Genomic DNA, 19,879 nt, shown 5'->3' with positions numbered 1-19,879 from the left:
GGGCCTACAAAACATGCTTTAAATTTTGGAATCAGGCGAAAGGGCTATACACGAATGATATCCAACGTCTTTATAAGGTGGCTTCTTCTATGGTCAATGTCAGACAACAAGACATGGATTTATCTACTTATATTGGCCAAATTGCCTCTCTTAAGGAGGAATTCTTGACCGTGATGCCTCTTACTACTGATGTTGGGGATCAACGCATACAGATTGACAAGTTCTTCATGGTTCTTACGCTTATTGGCCTCCATCCAGATCTTGAGACCATTCGCGATCAGATTCTTGGCAGTTCCTCTGTTCCATCCTTAGATGATGTGTTTGCTCGCCTCCTCCGTATCTCCTCCACTCAGACTTTGCCATCTGATAACACTTCAGATTCTTCTGTGTTAGTTTCTCAAACTAACTCTCGAGGAGGACGCAGTGGTAACCGAGGTAGAGGCCAACGTCCTCATTGCACCTATTGCAATAAGCTTGGCCACACTCGTGATAGGTGTTATCAGTTACATGGGCGGCCTCTCCGCACTGCCCACGTGGTCCAGTCATCTGATCCTCAGTCGCCTCAGCCTCCCAGTTCCTCCACATCTCAGGGTATTTTCCTCACTGACAGTGAGTATGACGACTATCTCCGCTATCAGGCCACCAAGTCAGCTTCTGTTACTTCTGTTGCCCAGACTGGTAATGTTTCTGCTTGTCTTACCCACACATCTTCTCTTGGACCTTGGATTCTAGATTCTGGCGCTTCTGATCACATATCTGGTAATAAGGATCTTTTCTCTTCTATTACTATTATCTCTGCCTTACCTACTGTTACTTTAGCTAATGGTTCCCAAACTATGGCTAAAGGTTTTGGTTTCGCTCATCCTCTCCTTTCCCTACCTCTCCATTCCGTCCTTTATGCCCCTGAGTGTCCTTTTAATCTTATTTCCATCTGCAAAATAATTCGCACTCTTAACTGTTCTATCACTTTCTCTGATAAATTTGTGACCTTGCAGGACCGGAGTACGGGGAAGACGATTGGCATAGAACGTGAGTCTCAAGGCTTCTATCACCTCACCTCGCCTTCACCTGCAGTTTGCATTTCCACTGATGCTCCTCTCCTCATCCACAGTCGCCTGGGCCATCCTAGTCTATCCAAGTTCCAGAAAATGGTCCCTAGTTTTTCATCTTTGTCGTCGCTTGCGTGTGAGTCTTGTCAGCTTGGGAAACATACTCGTGTCTCGTTCCCAAAGCGTTTGAATAATCGGGCAAAGTCTCCTTTTGAACTTGTCCACAGTGATGTTTGGGGTCCTTGTCGGACCGCGTCTACTTTAGGATTTCAGTATTTTGTCACTTTCATTGATGACTATTCTCGATGTACTTGGTTATTTTTAATGAAAAATCGAGCTGAGTTATTCTCTATTTTCCAGAAATTTTATGCTGGAATCCAAACCCAGTTCAATATTTCTATTCGTGTGTTGCGCAGTGACAATGCCAGGGAATATTTTTCTGCACCATTTACTTCATTTATGTCCCAACATGGGATCATTCATCAGTCTTCTTGTGCTCATACTCCTCAACAAAATGGGGTAGCTGAACGTAAGAATCGACATCTTGTTGAGACAGCTCGTACTCTCCTTCTACATAGTCATGTTCCTTTTCGTTTTTGGGGGGACGCTGTTCTTACAGCATGTTATTTGATTAATCGTATTCCCTCATCTGTATTACACGATAAGATTCCTCATTCCCTTCTTTTCCCTAACCAACCACTTTATTTCCTTCCTCCTTGTGTTTTTGGTTGTACTTGCTTTGTTCATATTCTCACTCCTGGACAGGACAAACTTTCTGCCAGAGCCACAAAATGCATCTTTTTGGGATATTCCAGACTTCAAAAGGGTTATCGTTGTTATTTCTCTGAGACTCATCGCTACTTTCTCTCCGCTGATGTCACTTTCTTTGAGGACTCACCGTTTTTCTCCACCTCTGAGTCTCTTCCTGTTTTTGAAGTCTTACCCCTTCTCATTATCTCCTCACCTGATGCAGTGCCTTCTCACCTACTTCAGGTTTATCATCGCCGTCATCGTGTCGCTGTTCCTCCTTCTTTGGCCGCGATACCTGCTGACTCACCTCCTATCCCTTCGGCTTCTTCTGCCTCGGCTCTACCTCCTTCTGCTGACTTACCCATTGCTCTTCGGAAAGGTAATCGATCTACTCGTAATCCTCATCCCATTTACAATTTTTTGAGTTACCATCGATTATCTTCACCCTATTCTGCATTTGTTTCTGCTATATCTTCTGTTTCTCTTTCCAATAGCACCCCTGAGGCTCTTTCCCATCCAGGCTGGCGACAGGTAATGGTAGATGAAATGGCTGCTTTACACTCCAATGACACTTGGGATCTCGTTGTTTTACCCTCTGGTAAATCTACAGTTGGTTGTCATTGGGTCTACACGGTTAAGGTTGGCCCTGATGGTCAGGTTGATCGCCTTAAGGCCCGCTTAATTGCTAAAGGCTATACTCAGGTTTATGGTTCTGATTATGGTGACACTTTCTCTCCTATTGCCAAGATAGCTTCTGTTTGTCTATTGCTCTCCATGGCTGTTATGCGTTCTTGGCCTCTTTATCAGTTAGATATTAAAAATGCTTTCCTTCATGGGGATCTTGCTGAGGAAGTTTATATGGAGCAACCACCTGGTTTTGTTGCTCAGGGGGAGTCTGGTTTAGTGTGCAGGTTACGCCATTCTCTATATGGCTTGAAACAATCTCCTCGAGCATGGTTTAGCCGTTTTAGTTCTGTTGTTCAGGAGTTTGGCATGTTCCGCAGTACAGCAGACCATTCCGTTTTCTATCATCATAACTCTTCGGGGCAGTGTATTTATCTGGTAGTTATGTGGACGACATCGTCATTACAGGCAGTGATCAGAATGGTATTCAGAACCTAAAGCAACACCTTTTCACCCACTTTCAGACTAAAGACTTGGGGAAACTCAAGTATTTCTTAGGGATTGAGATAGCTTAATCCAGTTTCGGTGTGGTTCTTTTCCAAAGGAAGTATGCTTTAGACATCTTGGAAGAAACCTGTATGTTAGACTGTAAACCGGTAGACACTCCTATGGATCCAAATGTCAAACTTATACCAGGACAGGGGGAGCCTTTAGGAGATCCTGGGAAATATTGGCGACTTGTAGGTAATTGAACTACCTCACCATTACTCGTCCAGACATTTCTTTTCTGGTAAGTGTTGTTAGTCAATTCCTACAGTCACCATGTGATAGCCATTGGGATGCTGTAATCCGCATTCTTCGATATATCAAAAGCACACCAGGCCAAGGTGTGTTGTACGAGAACAGAGGTCATACCCAAGTTGTTGGTTACACAGATGCAGATTGGGTTGGCTCAGCCACAGATAGACGTTCCACTTCCGGGTATTGTGTTTTTATTGGAGGTAACCTAATATCTTGGAAGAGTAAGAAACAAGATGTAGTGGCCAAATCTAGTGCTGAAGCCGAGTATCGAGCTATGGCTCTGGCAACATGTGAACTCATATGGCTGAAACATCTTCTTTGGGAGTTGAGATTTGGAAAGGATGAACAGATGAAACTCATCTGTGACAACCAAGCCGCTTTGCATATTGCATCCAATCCAGTCTTCCATGAAAGGACCAAATACATTGAAGTTGACTGTCACTTCATTAGAGAGAAGATCGCATCAGGATGTGTGGCGACTAGTTTTGTCAATTCAAATGATCAACTAGCAGATATTTTTACTAAATCTCTCAAAGGTCCTAGAATTAAATACATTTGTAGCAAGCTTGGTGCATATAACATATATGCTCCAGCTTGAGGGGGAGTGTTAGATAATGTATAGTTATTTAGGTTATTTACTCTTCCTTTTTCCTTTTCTTTCCTTATTGTATTGTGGGTCCCACTAGCATGTATATATATACCTAAGTCCAATGTGTATTCTTCTAGTTTTTCAATAACAATAATTAGGGATTCTCCCTTTTCTCTCTCTCTCTTCACAATACTTTTGTTACTCAGTTTGGTTTAATATTCACAGGCCCTCAAGAATGAAATTAAACAAAGAGAATCCAAATGGCATAAGGTTTATTGGGAAATGGTTGAACCAGTTGTTAAAATACGAACTTTGCGAGCTCGAATGGTAAGTGTCATCCATTTCTTTTATTTTGAATTTTGATTGACACTATGTAAGTACTTGCTGTATTACTTGAATGTTTGTATAAGTAGGAAAACTAATGTCAAAATATATGAAATGTTTCTCACTGCCTGTTCTGTTCTCTTGGTATGGACAAGAACTCATGCAATGTATATATTTGTGTGTGCGTGTGTGTTTTCTCTGTTGTCCATCCAATAGAGTAAACTAGATTGCATGCTTAACATAACTGATAAGATCAAGCAAAAATGCTCCATATATGCAAAAAGTTTCATTTATATTCTTGCTTGCCCCTCGCCAACCTTTTAGTCTCTGGTGAATTGTGAGAAGGTGAATCTCTAGGCATCTCCCTCATATGTCCCCATCTACCTTGGAATCCCAAACTTTAGGATTTGATTTTCAATTTGCATTATGTGAATCCATTTGTGGCACCAATGACTGTTGAAGAAACCCTTAGTATATAAAGCTTTTCATTATTTGCTTGTCCTTTTAAAAAAATAAAAAATAAAAAAGGTAAGCAAGAAGCCCTATCAACTAACTACTCCCCAACAATCAATGAAGTCAAGAATCTACTCAAATAAAGATCTGATAGAAGACTCTTTCATAGTTTGATCAGACGGCTCCAAATCCTCAAAAGTTTTGCTGTTCCTATCTTATCAAATGCTTGAAAAAAAAGCATAAAGGAGCAGTTATTCCTACCTTTTTTATGCTTCTTGCCTATGAAACTGATATGCCAACCAAGTAAAACCACCTTTTTGGATTAAGGAAGCACTTAAGAAAGACTGAAGAGGGGGAAGAAGATGTCACAAGATTTGAGCTTTACCACAATGGATAAGGATGCAGTTGGCTGATTTCTCCCATAGCTTGCACAGGTAGCAATGATTGACCAAATGCCAAAGCCTCTTCATAAGTTGGTTGATTGTAAGAATTTTCTCCTCATTTCTCCTCAAGTGAAGAAACCTGCTTTAGGAGGCGGCTTGGAACCCCAAACCTCCTTGATAGGGGCCCATAGTTATAAAAGACGCAAGGTGCACCTAAGATGTAAAAGTCTCCTATAGCTTGGGCATAAAATATAATACAAGGCATATGCCTTAGTGAAGTGAAAAGTGACTTAGGATGGATGCCAATTTTATAAAATATGGTCCAAAATCTAATCAAATCAATAACAAATTTGAAAGAAGCTTTTAATAAAAAAGTAATGATATTATATAAATTTCAATATATAGTTAAAAATTTCAAGAATAAAAGTGTTTAAAAAGGAAAACTAAAGTAAACAAGGTGTGCCTTTCTAGCAAAGCACATGCCTTAGAAAACGTGGCTGTATAACTAGGGAGTGGCTGTGTTTTGGGCCTAGGCAGGATTTAAGCGTGTCTTTTAATACAATGCAATGGCCTCTAGTACATGGGTGAAGGATCTAATATAAGGATCTGCTTGTGAAGTTTTGGTCCACACCTAGAACAAGCTATCTTCACACCAACATCACATTGCTGATGACACTATTCTTCTTCTTCTTTTGCCAATATGAACCCCAATTATGAAAATAGCACATTCCAACGGATGGTGCGCAACCATGTAGGGATGAAAAAGCTTGATACAATTCACCAACATGACTCGAACCCAACACGATTTTTGCCGGTTTGGGTTGAGTATAATCGGGTCTAGGTGAAATTCGTGTCAACCCGCATTGATAGTTTTTGGGTCAACCTACATAACATGAATTTGGCTTGAAATGACTCATTTAATAATTATGTTGATTAACTTAATCATAACTTTAAACTATTTAACTCATATTTGACTCATTTTATATTTTTTTTTAAACAAATAAGTCAATTGAATCATAAATGTTTGGTTGAGGCATTAATCGTATAGACTTATTCAAGACCTAACTCAACCTCATTATTAAATAGGAGGACCTAATTATTAAATGGGTTGAATGGGTTACATGACATGTTATGTGTTTAATTACTAGGCAGTATTTGTGTTTATATTTTTAATACAATTATTGTTCATGTTTGGTTTGGGTTGATTTATGTAGTAGAATGCATAGGCTTTGACACAATACAAACATGACCCACTTACACGAATTGCCTCCCTTGCATCCATGCATATTCTATGAAGTTAGCCTTTTTTTTTTTCCATCCTTTTTTATCATTCTGAGAGAGCTAAACTGATCATCAGCCTACTGTGGCTCAGCTTCATTGATGGCTTGTGTTCAAGCCTGGTTTGAGTGATAACGAAACAAGGCCACACATTTTTTAGCTGAAGCCCAATCACCTTGAGTGAGGCACACTAATCATCAGGTTCAGGACTGTGTGAGCTTGTTTTGAGTAAACCCACACATGTTTGTGCTTGCTTCAGTAGATTAAGGGTTTATTCAGGCTCAGTACATATTTCACTCCTGCAGTATGCTAATTCTTTGCATCAATGACAAGTTTTGGAAAAGTTGATTTAACATAAAATTCCAAAATAAAAGAAATGACTAGTCTAACATATGAAAGCCCTCTAAAGTAGAATGCAGTGTTGGAAAAGGCCATTTCCATAAAATCTAAACAATTTTTTTTGAAAGCAAGAACTTAAGATTACATTGTGCTTTGAACACAAGCTGTCTCATGTGCAGAGCAGAGATGTAGACAACAGTATTTCATGTGTTAAAAAGTGAGCAGCACCATATCCACAAGCCTGAAGTCAAGCTCAACTCCTTATTAGTGAGATTTTAAATGAGGTTTTAGCTGGATTGTTTAATTGGAAAACAAGCTTGAACAAGCCTGTAAACAACAATGTGTAGTGTTAAAAGTTAACAGCAAGCCTGAATTCAAGCTCAACTCCTTGATTAGTGTGGTTTAAAATGAGGTTTTTAATTGTTTAATTGGAAAACAAGCTTGAACAAACCTGACATGTTTGGATTAGATTTTTTGGAAGCCAAAAGCCCCTTTTAAGCCCAATAATGTCCTGATGATTTTAACAAAAGTGCGTCTGGTTTTAGAAGAGTTCAATACAGAAGTAAGGACATGTTATGTGAAAGCTCTATTTTAACTTTATACATGAAGCTACTATATGTTTAATAAATTATTCATAATACCAAAATTTTCCTTTAAAATCATGGCTTCAACTTCAACTTCCAAAGTAAAATGCTGTCCTAAATGACCCAAGGAGTTGAGACCGAGCTGCTTGTGACTGGTTCTGTTCATGCTGATTGCTGTTCCTATTTAGAATCAATTTAAGGTGTTTTCCATGAATTATAGAATACTTGTTTGTTTCCAGATATCAATTGATCGAAATGACATGAATAAAGCTTTCATACAGCTTACGCTTGAGTTTCTGACTAAGCAGGTATTAATTTCCACTTGGTTTTATCCTACATTTTCTATCAAAAATGATGATTTGTTCATGAATCATGATCGGTATATTCTGTTACATTACGCTTAATCACTTGAGTAGTCTGTGATTTACATGTAAAGATATAAATGTATCATGCAATACTTTTTTATCAAAAAAAAAAAAATGTATCATGCAATACTCTGTATTTTGTGCAATTTCAGTTTTTAAATCATTCATTTAATGCACCTTTTTGTCTGATATAATTGTGAGCTTTGATAATCTTAATATTCAGTGTCACTAAATTAAAAACTCAATGGTCTACTGTTGAATTGTGAGTCCTGTTAATTGAGATGTTATTTTTAAAATTCATTCATAAATATTGCACCTGTTAAGTTCAAACGGTGCTTGGAACTTTACTTGTATCTTTGTGAAGCTAATTCATCACATTCATTTCTCTTCATGATTTTGCATTGTATAAGATGCTTTAGGAAGTGTAGTATTGCTGCATTTGGTTTGTTAGGTCAAAAAGATTTTTGAAGATAGTTATGGAAACATATATTATTTACCAAAATATTAAGTAATTCTCTCTCAGTTATTGGTTTTGATTGTGTTCAAAAACACCCATGCCTTTATCATGCATCTCCAAAAATTAGGGAGCTGTTGTCCTAAATCCCTACTCAGTTGCTTATACCCAAGGATGAAAGTATTGGTTTTGATGGATATTTTGATAATTCGATTTTACGGATATGTCGAGAAATATCAGTGGATATTTTGACACAAAATATTGGTGGGGTAAAAATTGATTAAAACTTATAAAAATGTTAGGAAAAATTTTAAAAAATGATATAATAAGTAATAATAGACATTTTAAAGTTATTTTGTTGATGAAATTGATGTGTATATGCATAATATATTTTGTTATATTCGACAATAATATTGTGTGCGTCGATCAGAATTATGAATTTGATAAGTATACATTCATTATTAAGTTATATTAAATATTATTCAGCAATATTATTGTGACATTTGATTATAATATGTTTAACTTAAAAATATATTTAACATTTTATGAACCATTTATTCAATGATATAAAATAAATATTATATATATATATATATATATATATATATATATATATATATATATATATATATAATTGATATAAAAGAAGACCTGTTAAGAAAATTGCATAATAGTTTTGGTAATCAATTAAATAAAATTTTAAAAATAAAATAATTAGAATTAATTTGTTTATTAAAATATTCTTTTAATATTTTGTTTTTATAATGAATTGCAATACACATATTTTGGTGTATGTATCTAAGTAAAGGGGAAACTTGTCCCAGTGTTCATCATAGGTTCACATGAAACCTTTTGGTGTGGATTTGAATCCCCCATCCACAAAAAGCCGAGACAAACCAATTTTTTACCAGCTTTGACCAAGAAGGGATGGCTGTTTGACCGAGTCAGCCGCTTTGACCCAAACAAAAAAATCGGAAAAGTCAGGTGAAAAATCATGAAAAAACTGATATTTCAGGAAATATCATTGAGAATGCCAAAATATAAGAGAAAAATCGGCAGATCGATATTTTTGTGCATTGTTTCGCTTTGGTAACAACTGAAACCCGAAAAATCAGCGAAAATATCGACAATATTTTGTGATTTTTTTTTTTTTTTATCCTTGCTTTGACCTTCTTTGTGTCTGAGGCCATCTCTTAGTGAATTCATCTACTTGAATTCTGATGGTTGCTTCTTCATTAATTTGGGTTAACCAAACATTCAGGGCCTACTAAGAGACCTCAAAAAGAAAGGATCTTCTATGCCTTTTTAGACTGATAAGGTGGGGGAACTCAAGGAAGGGTAGGAACTTACACCATGGTGTGTCAATGACATGCTCATTGCAGTGGAAATATCATTGACCTTTGTTAAATTGGGAATGGAGATCTTATATCAGCCAATTTCGACGCCAATTTTCCACTTAGGAGGAACATCAACTTGAGAGCATAACGGGACTGTTTGTATTCTCTGTTTTAAATTCTTCTCACTGAACTTTACTTGATTTTTTTAACCATTTAGCTGTTTTGTTCATTTTCTTTTCTCAGTGAGGACCGATGCCTTGTATAATATTTGTTATATATTTCTATGCTATTAAATAGAATACCTCTTTCTATTGAAGCTATGTGCTTTTGAAATTGACCATTTTAGGTTTCCCTTGTGGACATCATGCTTCACCTTCTCTCTCTCTCACACATGCGCGCACGCACACACACACACAAACTTGTTTTCAATGTCCTACAACCTTTTTTCCTTGCTTATGTTAGTTTGTCATCCTTTATAATATCTTTTGTCCCTGTAATGGAATTCTGTTGCTTTAGAATGGTTTGTTTTGTAGGCCTGGTTGCCTGAATATGTGTTATGTGGTTTGGTTTGACCTTCTCTATGTCAATTGCTTGTTTTTGTTAATTAACTCCATCCACTAAGGTGTTGGCAAATTATGCATTTCATTTCTTGCAGAAGTTTGAAGCATATGATTCAAAAGGCTGTGTTGTTGCTGGAGATAAAGATAAGGAGGTAATTTAATGGAAAAACATTTTTTTTCCAAGTTTCTGTACAAATTATTTAAGCATCTTATCTTTAATTTTTTTTTCCCTCAATATGTATTATTTCATCATCAAAACTTATGCAAAATTTTCCTCAGTGTGGATATGTTATATTTTCTGACATAGGCTGTGAAAGATAGTATCTATCAGGCAATGGGACCAACCACATAGCCCTCCTCATGGAACTCTTTAGGTTTTATGACCCAGGTTGTAGTTAATGTTATTGTGGGTTATATGACCTTCCTTCAATATAGCAAAGGAAACATGGACATTTTCATGTGGTAAAGAAAACATCAATACATTAAACATGACCATATTGGATTCTTCTCCCTCCACTGGATCTTTCCTTCCCTTTGATTACCTCCATCACACAGGCACAGACCAGTTTCTTTCCCTCTCTGGTTTGTTAATCAATTGACTAGTACATCTCAGCTTCCTGTACATACGTTCCAGCTATGTGATTTGTTCCCCTCAGAATGATATAGATCATTGATTCCTTGGTCCAGTCCCAGAATACTTCTTAATCTTATATAATGATGTAATATCACTCTTTGACCCTTTTACATACCTAATGCTTAAGTCATGAGTATTGATTATTTTGACTCAAGATTTAGATCAGCCGTCACTCAGAAGAGTACTTTCTAGATGAAGTTTTTCCTGGAAGTGTACATTCTTAACCTAGTATTTTCTTTCGTTCTTTTGTTCTTGGATTTGTGGTTATGGTGAAAATATACATCCACTCATCATTTTTAGAAATGTGTCATGTTCCTGAATTTATTCTTCTTTGCTAAGTTACATTTAGGTTGAAAAAATGCATATTGTCATTTAGCATTGACATCGAAAATATCAAATGTCAACAGACAACTTCTTGTATATATGGAAGCTCAACTGTATGTGGTGCCTAAAACTAGGAGTCTAGTACATTCAATAAAGTACATATTGTCATTTTACTGATATGTCATAAATTTTTTCAAGGTACCTTTGGTGTTCTAACTAGTTGCATTGGTATGAGCTGAACAGTCTGGAAATAATCTTTTTGGGGCATTTTTATTTTTTATATATTTTTAAGGAAGGAGGTTAAGGTGGTTAAGCTCTGGAGACTTGAATGAGCGCTTTAGTTAGTACTCCTAGACTTTAGAACCTAGATAAGATTAGTTTGTTAGGGGATGATGATGGTATAATGGTGCATAGAGGGCAGTTTCATGATGCCTCATGCCAATATTAAGATGAAACTATGCATTCTGGTTATATTTGCTAGAGAACTGACTATTGAGCAACATGTCTATGGGTGGCGGGAAGAAGATGGTGGAAATCAACAATCGGACAACCGTAGACAGCTGGAGTAGGACTTGTTTGGTGAAAAGGAAATGCTTTCAAGTGTGTTTTGTTGGGGAGAATGGGGGATTATGGTTGATTTTGTCTAAACGTAGTCAAGGAGCTTCCTTTTCATTGGGATTTGAGAAAGAAGAGATTGAATGGTTTATGGACCATTTAAAGAAGGCTTCGAAGATGGACAGGTCATTGGGTTTTAACCGTAAATAGCACAGCACATCTTTTGGAGGTTTTAGTAAACCCTACTGGTAGATGTTTTTGAATCATTGAGTTCATGACAAGCCAAAAAGCAACTTTTGTGGTCATTTTAGAGGGATATAAGAGTAGGAGTTGGGATGTAGTAGGAGAAGCTATAGCATCTGTGATGTTTTGTCCTTCCCAATTTGCGGGTACCATGGGAAATCGTAAAGTAGCAAATGAGAAGGTTAAGCCAGTTTTGGACCCTCCTAGACGTAGTTTTGCTAGTGTGGTGGTTATGGAAGGGTCAAGAAGACAAGGTCTTGAATCTATGGGGAGGTGAGCCAGGGTATGGGTTTGTGAACTCTTGGTAGTATGTGTGAGTGGAATTGCAATAGGTAGAGCTTTTGCCAAAGTTTTGGGGATTAAAGGGGTGATTGCCATTACACTTATATCTGAGACCTAAGGGATTTTCTGTGTGGAGTCTATTGATCTAGTGAAATATTTACATGAGAAGAGGTTTATTCCAGTGAGTGAAAAGATAGAAGTCAAGGTGCATAGATGAAATCTGAATGTAAATTCCACTATTTTGGGGACTTTCCAAAAGGAATGGATTGAGGTGAAGGGTTTGCCTTTTCATTTGTGGTCTATGTGTGGAAAGTTAGAAATAAGGATGAGCTATTCTTTCCACGAGTGGAGCATTTGGGGAAGTTGTGATAATTTGGGACTCAAACAAGTTTAGCCGTTTAGAGATGGTATTAGGGTTTTTTTTTTTTTTTTTGGGTAACAATTAAGTTGTTTTCAAATGAAGAAGGATCTTTTTGGCTTACCTCAGTTTATGGTCCTAATTTCTAACTTGAGGAAGGATTTCTGGATGGAGCCTCAAGACGTTTTTGGTCTAACTTTTCCAAAATGGCGTGTTGGGAGAGCGGTATCAATGTCATGAGAAGAATTTCAAAATAGTTAGGTGGCTCTAGGTTAACCCTTAGCATGAAGGTTTTTGATGAATTTATAAAAGAGAGTGAATTAATCAGCTCTCCACTTAGAAATGCATCTTTTACTTGGTCAAATATGCAAGAAGTTCCTATTTGCAAGATGTTGGATAGATTCTTATACTCAAATGAGTGGGAGCAAAGTTTCCCTCAAAGCCTTCAAGAAGTGCTTCCTAGATTGACATCTGATCATTTCCCCATTGTCTTAGATATTGATGCATTTAAGTGGGGTCTGCTCCATTTAGGTTTAAGAACATGTGGTTGCTTCACCTAGATTATAAGGAAAGATTTAGTTCTTAGTGGCGTGAATGTTAGGTTGAAGGTTGGGAAGGTCATAAATTAATGAAGAAGCTACATTTTGTCAAATCTAAACTAAAGGATTGGAATAAGCTGCATTTTGGAGATTTTAAAGAGAGAAAAAAGAACATTCTTTCAAACATTGTTAGGATTGATATCAGTGAGCAGGAATGAAATCTGACCCCTGAACTTTCAAGATTAAGGGCCTTAAAGAAGGGGGAATTGAAGGAGTCACTGTTAAAAGAAGAGGATCATAGGAATTGCAATCTTCATTGAAATATGAACTTTCATCGCAACCTTAAGGATTTGGAAATTGAGAACCTTGAAAGACTTATGTTTTCACTCACTCTAGTGCACTTGTCTCCTTCTGTCCTAGACACAAGAGCTTGGTCTATATCCTCTTTAGGTTTATTCTTGGTATTTTTTTTTTTGTTTTTTTGGCCTTGTCCAATTTATTAGTTACAATTCCTTTCTTTCCAACCTAATTTGTATGGAAATCTAAAGTCCTATCTAAGGTCAAGACCTTTGCATAATTAGTGGCATACAAGAAAGTGAACTCAATGACAATGTTATAGTTGAGAAAAACTTATAAATCTCTTAGTCCTGATTGGTGCAACTTATGTATGGGGAGTGGAGAGTCGATTGACCATCCATATCTACATCATTTGATAACTTTTAAGTGTATGACACAAGTTATTCAATCTAGCCAGGATGAATTGGGTTTCACCTAGGAGTATATGCAACATGATGACCATTTCTTATAGAGGATTAGGGAGTTTTGTTAGAGGTAAAACCTTTGGCAAATCTCTTGCCTCACTTTGCGTTCTATCATGTGACGAGAGAGAAATGATAGGATTTTTGAGGAAAAGTGGAGAGCAGTAGAGATGTTGTCCAAAGCATTGAAAAATGGGAGGACTATACTTGTAACAATGTCTGATGGAGAGAATGAACTTATGGAAATAGCACAGTGTTATTCTGTTGTATAAGGGTAATGAGGTACTTTGCAAGGTTATAGAAGAGGATACAACTGCCAACTAATATTAAAACTTGAAAATTTATATGCAAAGAAATCTCTTACAAATTACTTATATTTGAAAAGGCTATTGTTCACTCTCCAAATGAACAAAGATACATCCATTAAAGCCACCTTGATGAGTTGAATAAAATTATAGTGAATTTTAGGAATAGTGATATAGAATTAACGATGAAGACTAAACCATAAATTCTGATGTGTTTCCTAGCAAATTCTTATGAGCACTTTGTGGATACTATAGTGTATGGTAAAAGATATTTTCTTCATGGAAAATGTTAGGACTCCATTAATTTAAAGGAGTTAAAGATAATGGTGTCTGAGGGTTGAGAAGATGACTCATGTGAAGGTTTGGTGACTAGTGGGAGAATAGGAAAGGAAGACCCTGACAGGAGAGGTTGGCCCAATTAAGGAAACAATAAGTGTTTCACTTGTAACAAAGAATATCATAGATAATTTATCTAGAATGTAAAGGAAAAGAAAAGGAGAAAACTTCTACTTTTGGTGATGTGGTAGTTGCAATGGAAATTCGGATCTTATAGATGTCCTTTCAATTACTATTAGCAACTTAGGTGATGGGTAGATCCTTGATTCTAGGTTTTCCTATCACATGTCTCCCGATAGATATTATAGTTTAGTATATATCAATTGACAGATAAGAAGGTTCTCATAGGAAATAATAGGGCCTGCAAGGTTTGTGTGATAGGCATATTGACTGATATAAGGATTGTTCCAGAATTGAGGAGAAATTTGATTTCTTTAGGTATGCTTAGCACTGGGTGTGCATGTAAAGTTTGAGGTGGATTTATGAGAATCTCAAAGAGTGTTCTTGTTGTGGCGAAAGAATAGAAAATAAATGGCCTTTATATATTGCAAATAGCATAATAGTAAGTGCAACTGTAGTTTCAACCTGAAGATCAATTTCATACACTACTAGATTGTGACATATACAGCTTGGACATATGGCAATTTTGAGCGAATGAGGTTGCTTGGTGGGTAGAAGAGAATTGGATTTTTGTAAGTATTGTGTGCTCATGAAATAGTGTAGGCAAGTGTTCATGGAATTAAAGGTACTTTGGATTACATTCATTCTGATTTTTGGGCCCCTCTTAGGTTGCATGACATGGTGGTGGAAGATATATGTTAACTTTATTCATTACTACTCTAGAAAGGTCTAGGTATATTGCAGAAGAAGAGAGATTGAAAGAATGAAAGGTGTAGAATTCCTTTTTCTTGAATCTTTAATCTGTACATAAACCCACATATATATACACAAATTCCTAGCACCAAAATTAGTAACCTTCCTAACCTAATTACATCAAATCCCTTTGTTTACGGGATTGTCCTAATTTACTTCCCAATTACAATATTATACAACTATGACTTTCTAATTTCATTCTTCCACACATATATCTTGAAGCATAAAAATGATGTTTCAGAAGTGGAAAGCTATGATTAAGGAGTAGACAAGGAAACATATAAAATGTTTGAGAACTGAAAGCAGCATGAAATTTTGTGAAAAAGAGTTCAATAAGTTTTTCAAGAATGAAGGTATTGTAAGACATCATGGAGTTAAATGTCCTCCATGGTAGAATGGTATTGAAGAATGAATGAATAAAACTCTTTTAAACAGAGCATGGTGTATGCTTCAGAATGTAGAGTTGTCGAAGGAACTTTAGTTGCATCAGTTAATTCAGTTTATTATCCTGTGAATAGATATTTTCAATTTCTACTGATTGGACTACTTTTGAAGAGGTATGGTCTAGTTCTCTTGCTAATTGTACAAATTTAAGAATTTTTTGTTTTCTAACTTGTGCCCATGTGGATGAAAGTATGTTGGAACAAAGGGCAAGGAAGAACATATTTTTAGGGTATGTAGGTGATGTAAAAGGGTATTGGTTGTGGTGTCCAAATTTAAAATCTTTGAAACATTTGATTACTAAGGACGTGATATTTGATGAATATGCATTGTTATGTCCTAGTAAGGAGTAATTTGATAAAGAAAACAGCCCTGGCGCTAGAGAAGGATGGAGTTCTGAGTATATAGCTTTAGGAAACACAAGAAAAAAGGCTTTCGAAAGAGCTGAATGAGGGAGAGGTGCAATATCTTGATAATAAAGAAAATACACTATGGGAGTAATGATAGAGTTTGGTCAGAGACAAAACGGGGAGTTAGATTTAACCACCTACATATAAGTTTAAGGGTTGATTGAACTTAATTTGTGACTGCATTATCTAAAGGCCCTTTAAGAGCATGGGCACAAAGTGATATGGAAGACTTTTGAGTTTATGTGAAGCTTGAAAATCTGAGTCAAGATGGAGTTTGTTAGAAAGCATATTAATTTCTCGCTTGAATCAATTTGTAAGTCTTTGATGTTAAAATTTCCTATTATCATAAAGAGTTCCCCATTGTGTAATTTTCTTATAGGAATAGGTTTCTTTTATAATTAGACAGTTTCTTATGGGGAATATTCCTATGTTATTAGATGAAATATAGGAAGACATTTTGACTGAAAGGGAGTCCTTTGCGTATAATTGGGCTTTAAGGAGTTATAAGCCTTAGGATCGTAATCTCCTTAAACAATAGCGGAAGTTCTTTGTCATCTTTGCTTGTGAATGTAAGCTTTAGATCAAACCACATAAATCATTGTGTTATATGTTTATTTTTTGATTTCTTATTTTCTTCCCCTAATTCTTGTTCATTGTTGTGGTTTTTACAATACAGATATCATGATATTAGTATTCATTTTCTCATCATAAATGCATGTGCAACAAAGGTTTTATTGGGAGATACCCAACACATCCTTATTCATAAATCCAACCCTTGAATGTATCTCCATGTGAGTTTCAGTATTTGTTTCTGCCTCCACTGCATAGGTACACATACTAGTAAAAATATCTGGTCACCTTCTGTTGTTCAGTTCATCTGTCAGTAGTTTGTGGTTGGATATTTTTTAAAATGATATTTCAGTCTTTTTTTCCTTTTGCAATTTTCTTCTCTCTTAGTTGATGCTTTGCATGTTTGTCTAGGTACTTGTTCGTGACATCTGGGTATTTGAGAGATCTCTTTTTCACCCTGGAGCTTACTGGCGTCTTTGTGGGCGGATATCATTATAGGTTGGCTACTCTTGGCATGACTGAGATCTTTCATGCTGACAGTGAATAAGTGATTGTTACCCAATTTTGTATCCTGAAGAGATTGAAACTAGATCCAATTAACACATGTGACTTCCCTTTTGTTTGGCAAAATCAATTTGTGAGTTGAGTAATGAGATGAATAAAATGACTTGTGGCTTAGTATTGTCCTGTAATTTTCTTTCTTTGGCATAGTTCATGATGGGCATGACATGGTATAACATCTTCACTGCAGTTCTCACAACCCACTAAGTTGGGATTCATTCATAGCCTGACAATGAAACAAATAAGAAAAGGGTAAATCAAACTGTGTTTTGTTGTTTTTTCTATATTTTCTTTTTCCTATTCCTCATCTTGTTCCTCGGTTTCTGGGAGCTAAGACTTTTTGTACGAGTTTATTAGGTGAAACTTTTGTTAGACTATTGCCAAGGTTCAAATCCCATTTCTGGTTGTGAAAAAAATGTTAATTATGTGCCATTTCTTTAGTTTAGAAATGAAAGTAGCAGAACAGGATTCGTACCTGCTTGGCATGCTGCATCTCTCATTGCTCATTGTGTCATTGATCTGATGAGTTCCTTTTTGAAGTCTGTTTCTGGGTTTGGTTCAGACACGTCAACCAATCCTTATTGCTGCATATAGAGAGAAGACCGAGTTTATCGTCTTCAAGCTATGGCTCTGGTGAGATCAGGATTTTCCAAATAGATATTATCCACATTTTTTCACCTACCGGAAGCCAGTTTTCCTTGCAGCACACTACATATGATGTAGTTAATGGCAGGGATTTTACCTTTCTGTCAATGCTTTCAACAGAAGCAAGTAAAGAACAAAACCCCTTTGGGGCTGAGATTTTCCCTTCAAGCAAAGAAAAGGAAAGAAGAAAAGAATATCTTCCATACAAGCACCATTTCTTCCTTCTACTCCACCTCCTACAATGCCATTGCAGCCTTCCACACCACAACCCCCATTCTACTAAAAGAAAATTCTAGGCATGGATCAAAGACACAACCATCTTGAATCTCTTGGTATTTGCTATAGGCTCTTCAACTTCATCTCCAAAACCCTAGAGTCCCAAGCCCTCAAACTCATGATATTATGCCGGCCGCTTAGCCATGGCCTGGCCATCTGCCACAGGCTCTTCAACTTCACCATGCAAACCCTAGCAGCACAAGCTGTGAAGCCTGTGATTTTAGGCCAACCTGGGCACCAACCTCTTGGCCAAGTGCCCATTTCTGATGCTTCAGCCCCTATTGCCACCATCACCTCTCCCAGGAGTGTTCTTAACAAAGGCTACAAGGAGCTCCCCATAGGTCCAGGCACTGGTAATACCTCTCATTCTTCTCCTTTCACGTGTTCAAAACAAAAATGACTCATATATTGATCATGGGCAGCTGCTCAACCTCAAGAAAAGGGCCTCAAGAAGAGTGTTAGCATAAATGACACAGTAGAGGAGATACCTAACACAAGCAAGAGCAGGAAAAAGAAGATGGCACCGGAGAAGTTGGTGTCGCTGGAACGTGAGAAGGGCGAGGAACCAAAGCCATTGAAATCCATATTGAAGGTGGGTTCTAACTTGACTGGGAAATCGGTTTCTTTTACCATTCCTCCGATTGATGCCAAGATGGATGAAGCACAACGCTGAGCTGAGGCCATGCATCTTGGCCTTCTGGTGGCTTCTGGGCTGCTACTGTGTGCTGCAACCACAAGAAGTTAGAAGATTGTTGTTGAATTTAACTCTGACGTGTTTCAGCTTGTATGGCCTGTGGATTTGTAAAAACATGCATGAAGCTTATGGTGCTATGGATGTTATTAAACCTCCTGTTGTTATAGTTGAATTCTTCTCAACAAGAACATGTTCAAGAAAAGTATGTCTAAGATTCAAACCCTAATTTAAACAGAAACTGTTAATGCACTTACTATTAGTAAACAAATAAAATTAAAGATGGTGAAGAATACTTCTTAACCTTAAGTCATTACTTTAATTGTCATTTTGGCATTATAATGTAAAGATGATTGACATTTTTTTTTCCTTTTTCTCCTGGTATAAAAAGAAACCATGTTGTGAGAAAGTGAATGATCATTAGAGTCTTCATATAAAGTAAAGAAAATTATTGTATGAAATAATTAGTAAAGTGAAGAAAATTGTTTATTTTCTCATAAAATCTCTCCTACTACTCTATTACTAACATGATATTGAAGGATAGAATATGGAATGCTTGAAGAAAAGAAAATGGAGAGGAAAAAATATAAGGAAAAAAATAGGTAAGGAAATTTTGTACTTTTTTTAATTAGACTTTTCATAGAAAAGTTGAAGGAAAACAAAAAAAAAGAAAAAAAAGAAATGTTGTTTTACCCTTTGGGAATGTGGCAAATGAACTTTTGAAGACAACCTTGGACATAAGAATAGCTAGTTGGAGGGGGGAGGCCAGTTAGGCCAACACCTTTTTGATGGTCAAGTTAGTCATGCACAATCAAAGGGTGATTAAATAAAAGAAATAATTTAAGATAGTGAATAGCTGTTTACCTTGCTTTGTCCGTGGGGTGTCTTTATATGGTTGGGGTCATGCTAATTTAGTAGGTCCAATCTCATCAATTATTGAGTGGTTTACGTCATCTTGTGACTAATTTATCACCAAATTTAACCTTGATTAGTATTATATTATTACAACGATCATGGTTGATCGATCATGGAAACCTGTTCTTAGTTATTGAATTGTTAGACAATGATCATAGATGCTCAGTTTATAAATAAGATTTTTTCGATGTTATAATTAAGTAGGAGGCAACGGGTTGTTATCAATTATATTTAATATTTATCGTGTTTATGCTTTGTTTGTCCAAGGGTAGG

The 19,879-nt window shown here is 36.5% G+C and overlaps 2 protein-coding genes across 5 annotated transcripts in view; both read left to right on the top strand.

Annotated features, from left to right (window-relative positions):
• The window catches only part of LOC117930852 (39S ribosomal protein L45, mitochondrial), a 40,312-nt gene extending 23,093 nt beyond the window's left edge, over positions 1–17,219 (top strand). For 3 of the 4 annotated variants that reach the window (XM_034851610.1, XM_034851608.1, XM_034851609.1), the window contains 4 exons: positions 4,039–4,140; positions 7,414–7,482; positions 9,986–10,042; positions 16,930–17,219. In XM_034851610.1, the coding sequence (XP_034707501.1) occupies positions 4,039–4,140; positions 7,414–7,482; positions 9,986–10,042; positions 16,930–17,016 (315 nt within the window). In that variant the 3' untranslated portion in view covers positions 17,017–17,219. The remainder of the gene's footprint in view (positions 1–4,038; positions 4,141–7,413; positions 7,483–9,985; positions 10,043–16,929) is intronic. The other variant, XM_034851611.1, reaches the window with a different exon arrangement.
• Positions 17,220–17,538: 319 nt separating this feature from the next.
• On the top strand, positions 17,539–18,914 carry LOC117930853. The gene is made up of 2 exons (XM_034851612.1): positions 17,539–18,353; positions 18,423–18,914. Exons 1-2 carry the CDS (start codon positions 18,023–18,025, stop codon positions 18,671–18,673), a joined length of 582 nt encoding a protein of 193 aa, XP_034707503.1. The 5' UTR covers positions 17,539–18,022; the 3' UTR covers positions 18,674–18,914.
• Positions 18,915–19,879: the final 965 nt, after the last annotated feature.

The sequence above is a fragment of the Vitis riparia genome, chromosome 14 (genome assembly GCF_004353265.1).
Source record: "Vitis riparia cultivar Riparia Gloire de Montpellier isolate 1030 chromosome 14, EGFV_Vit.rip_1.0, whole genome shotgun sequence".
NCBI classification, from domain to species: Eukaryota; Viridiplantae; Streptophyta; class Magnoliopsida; order Vitales; family Vitaceae; genus Vitis; species Vitis riparia.
This window is presented reverse-complemented; position numbering and strand designations above follow the sequence as displayed.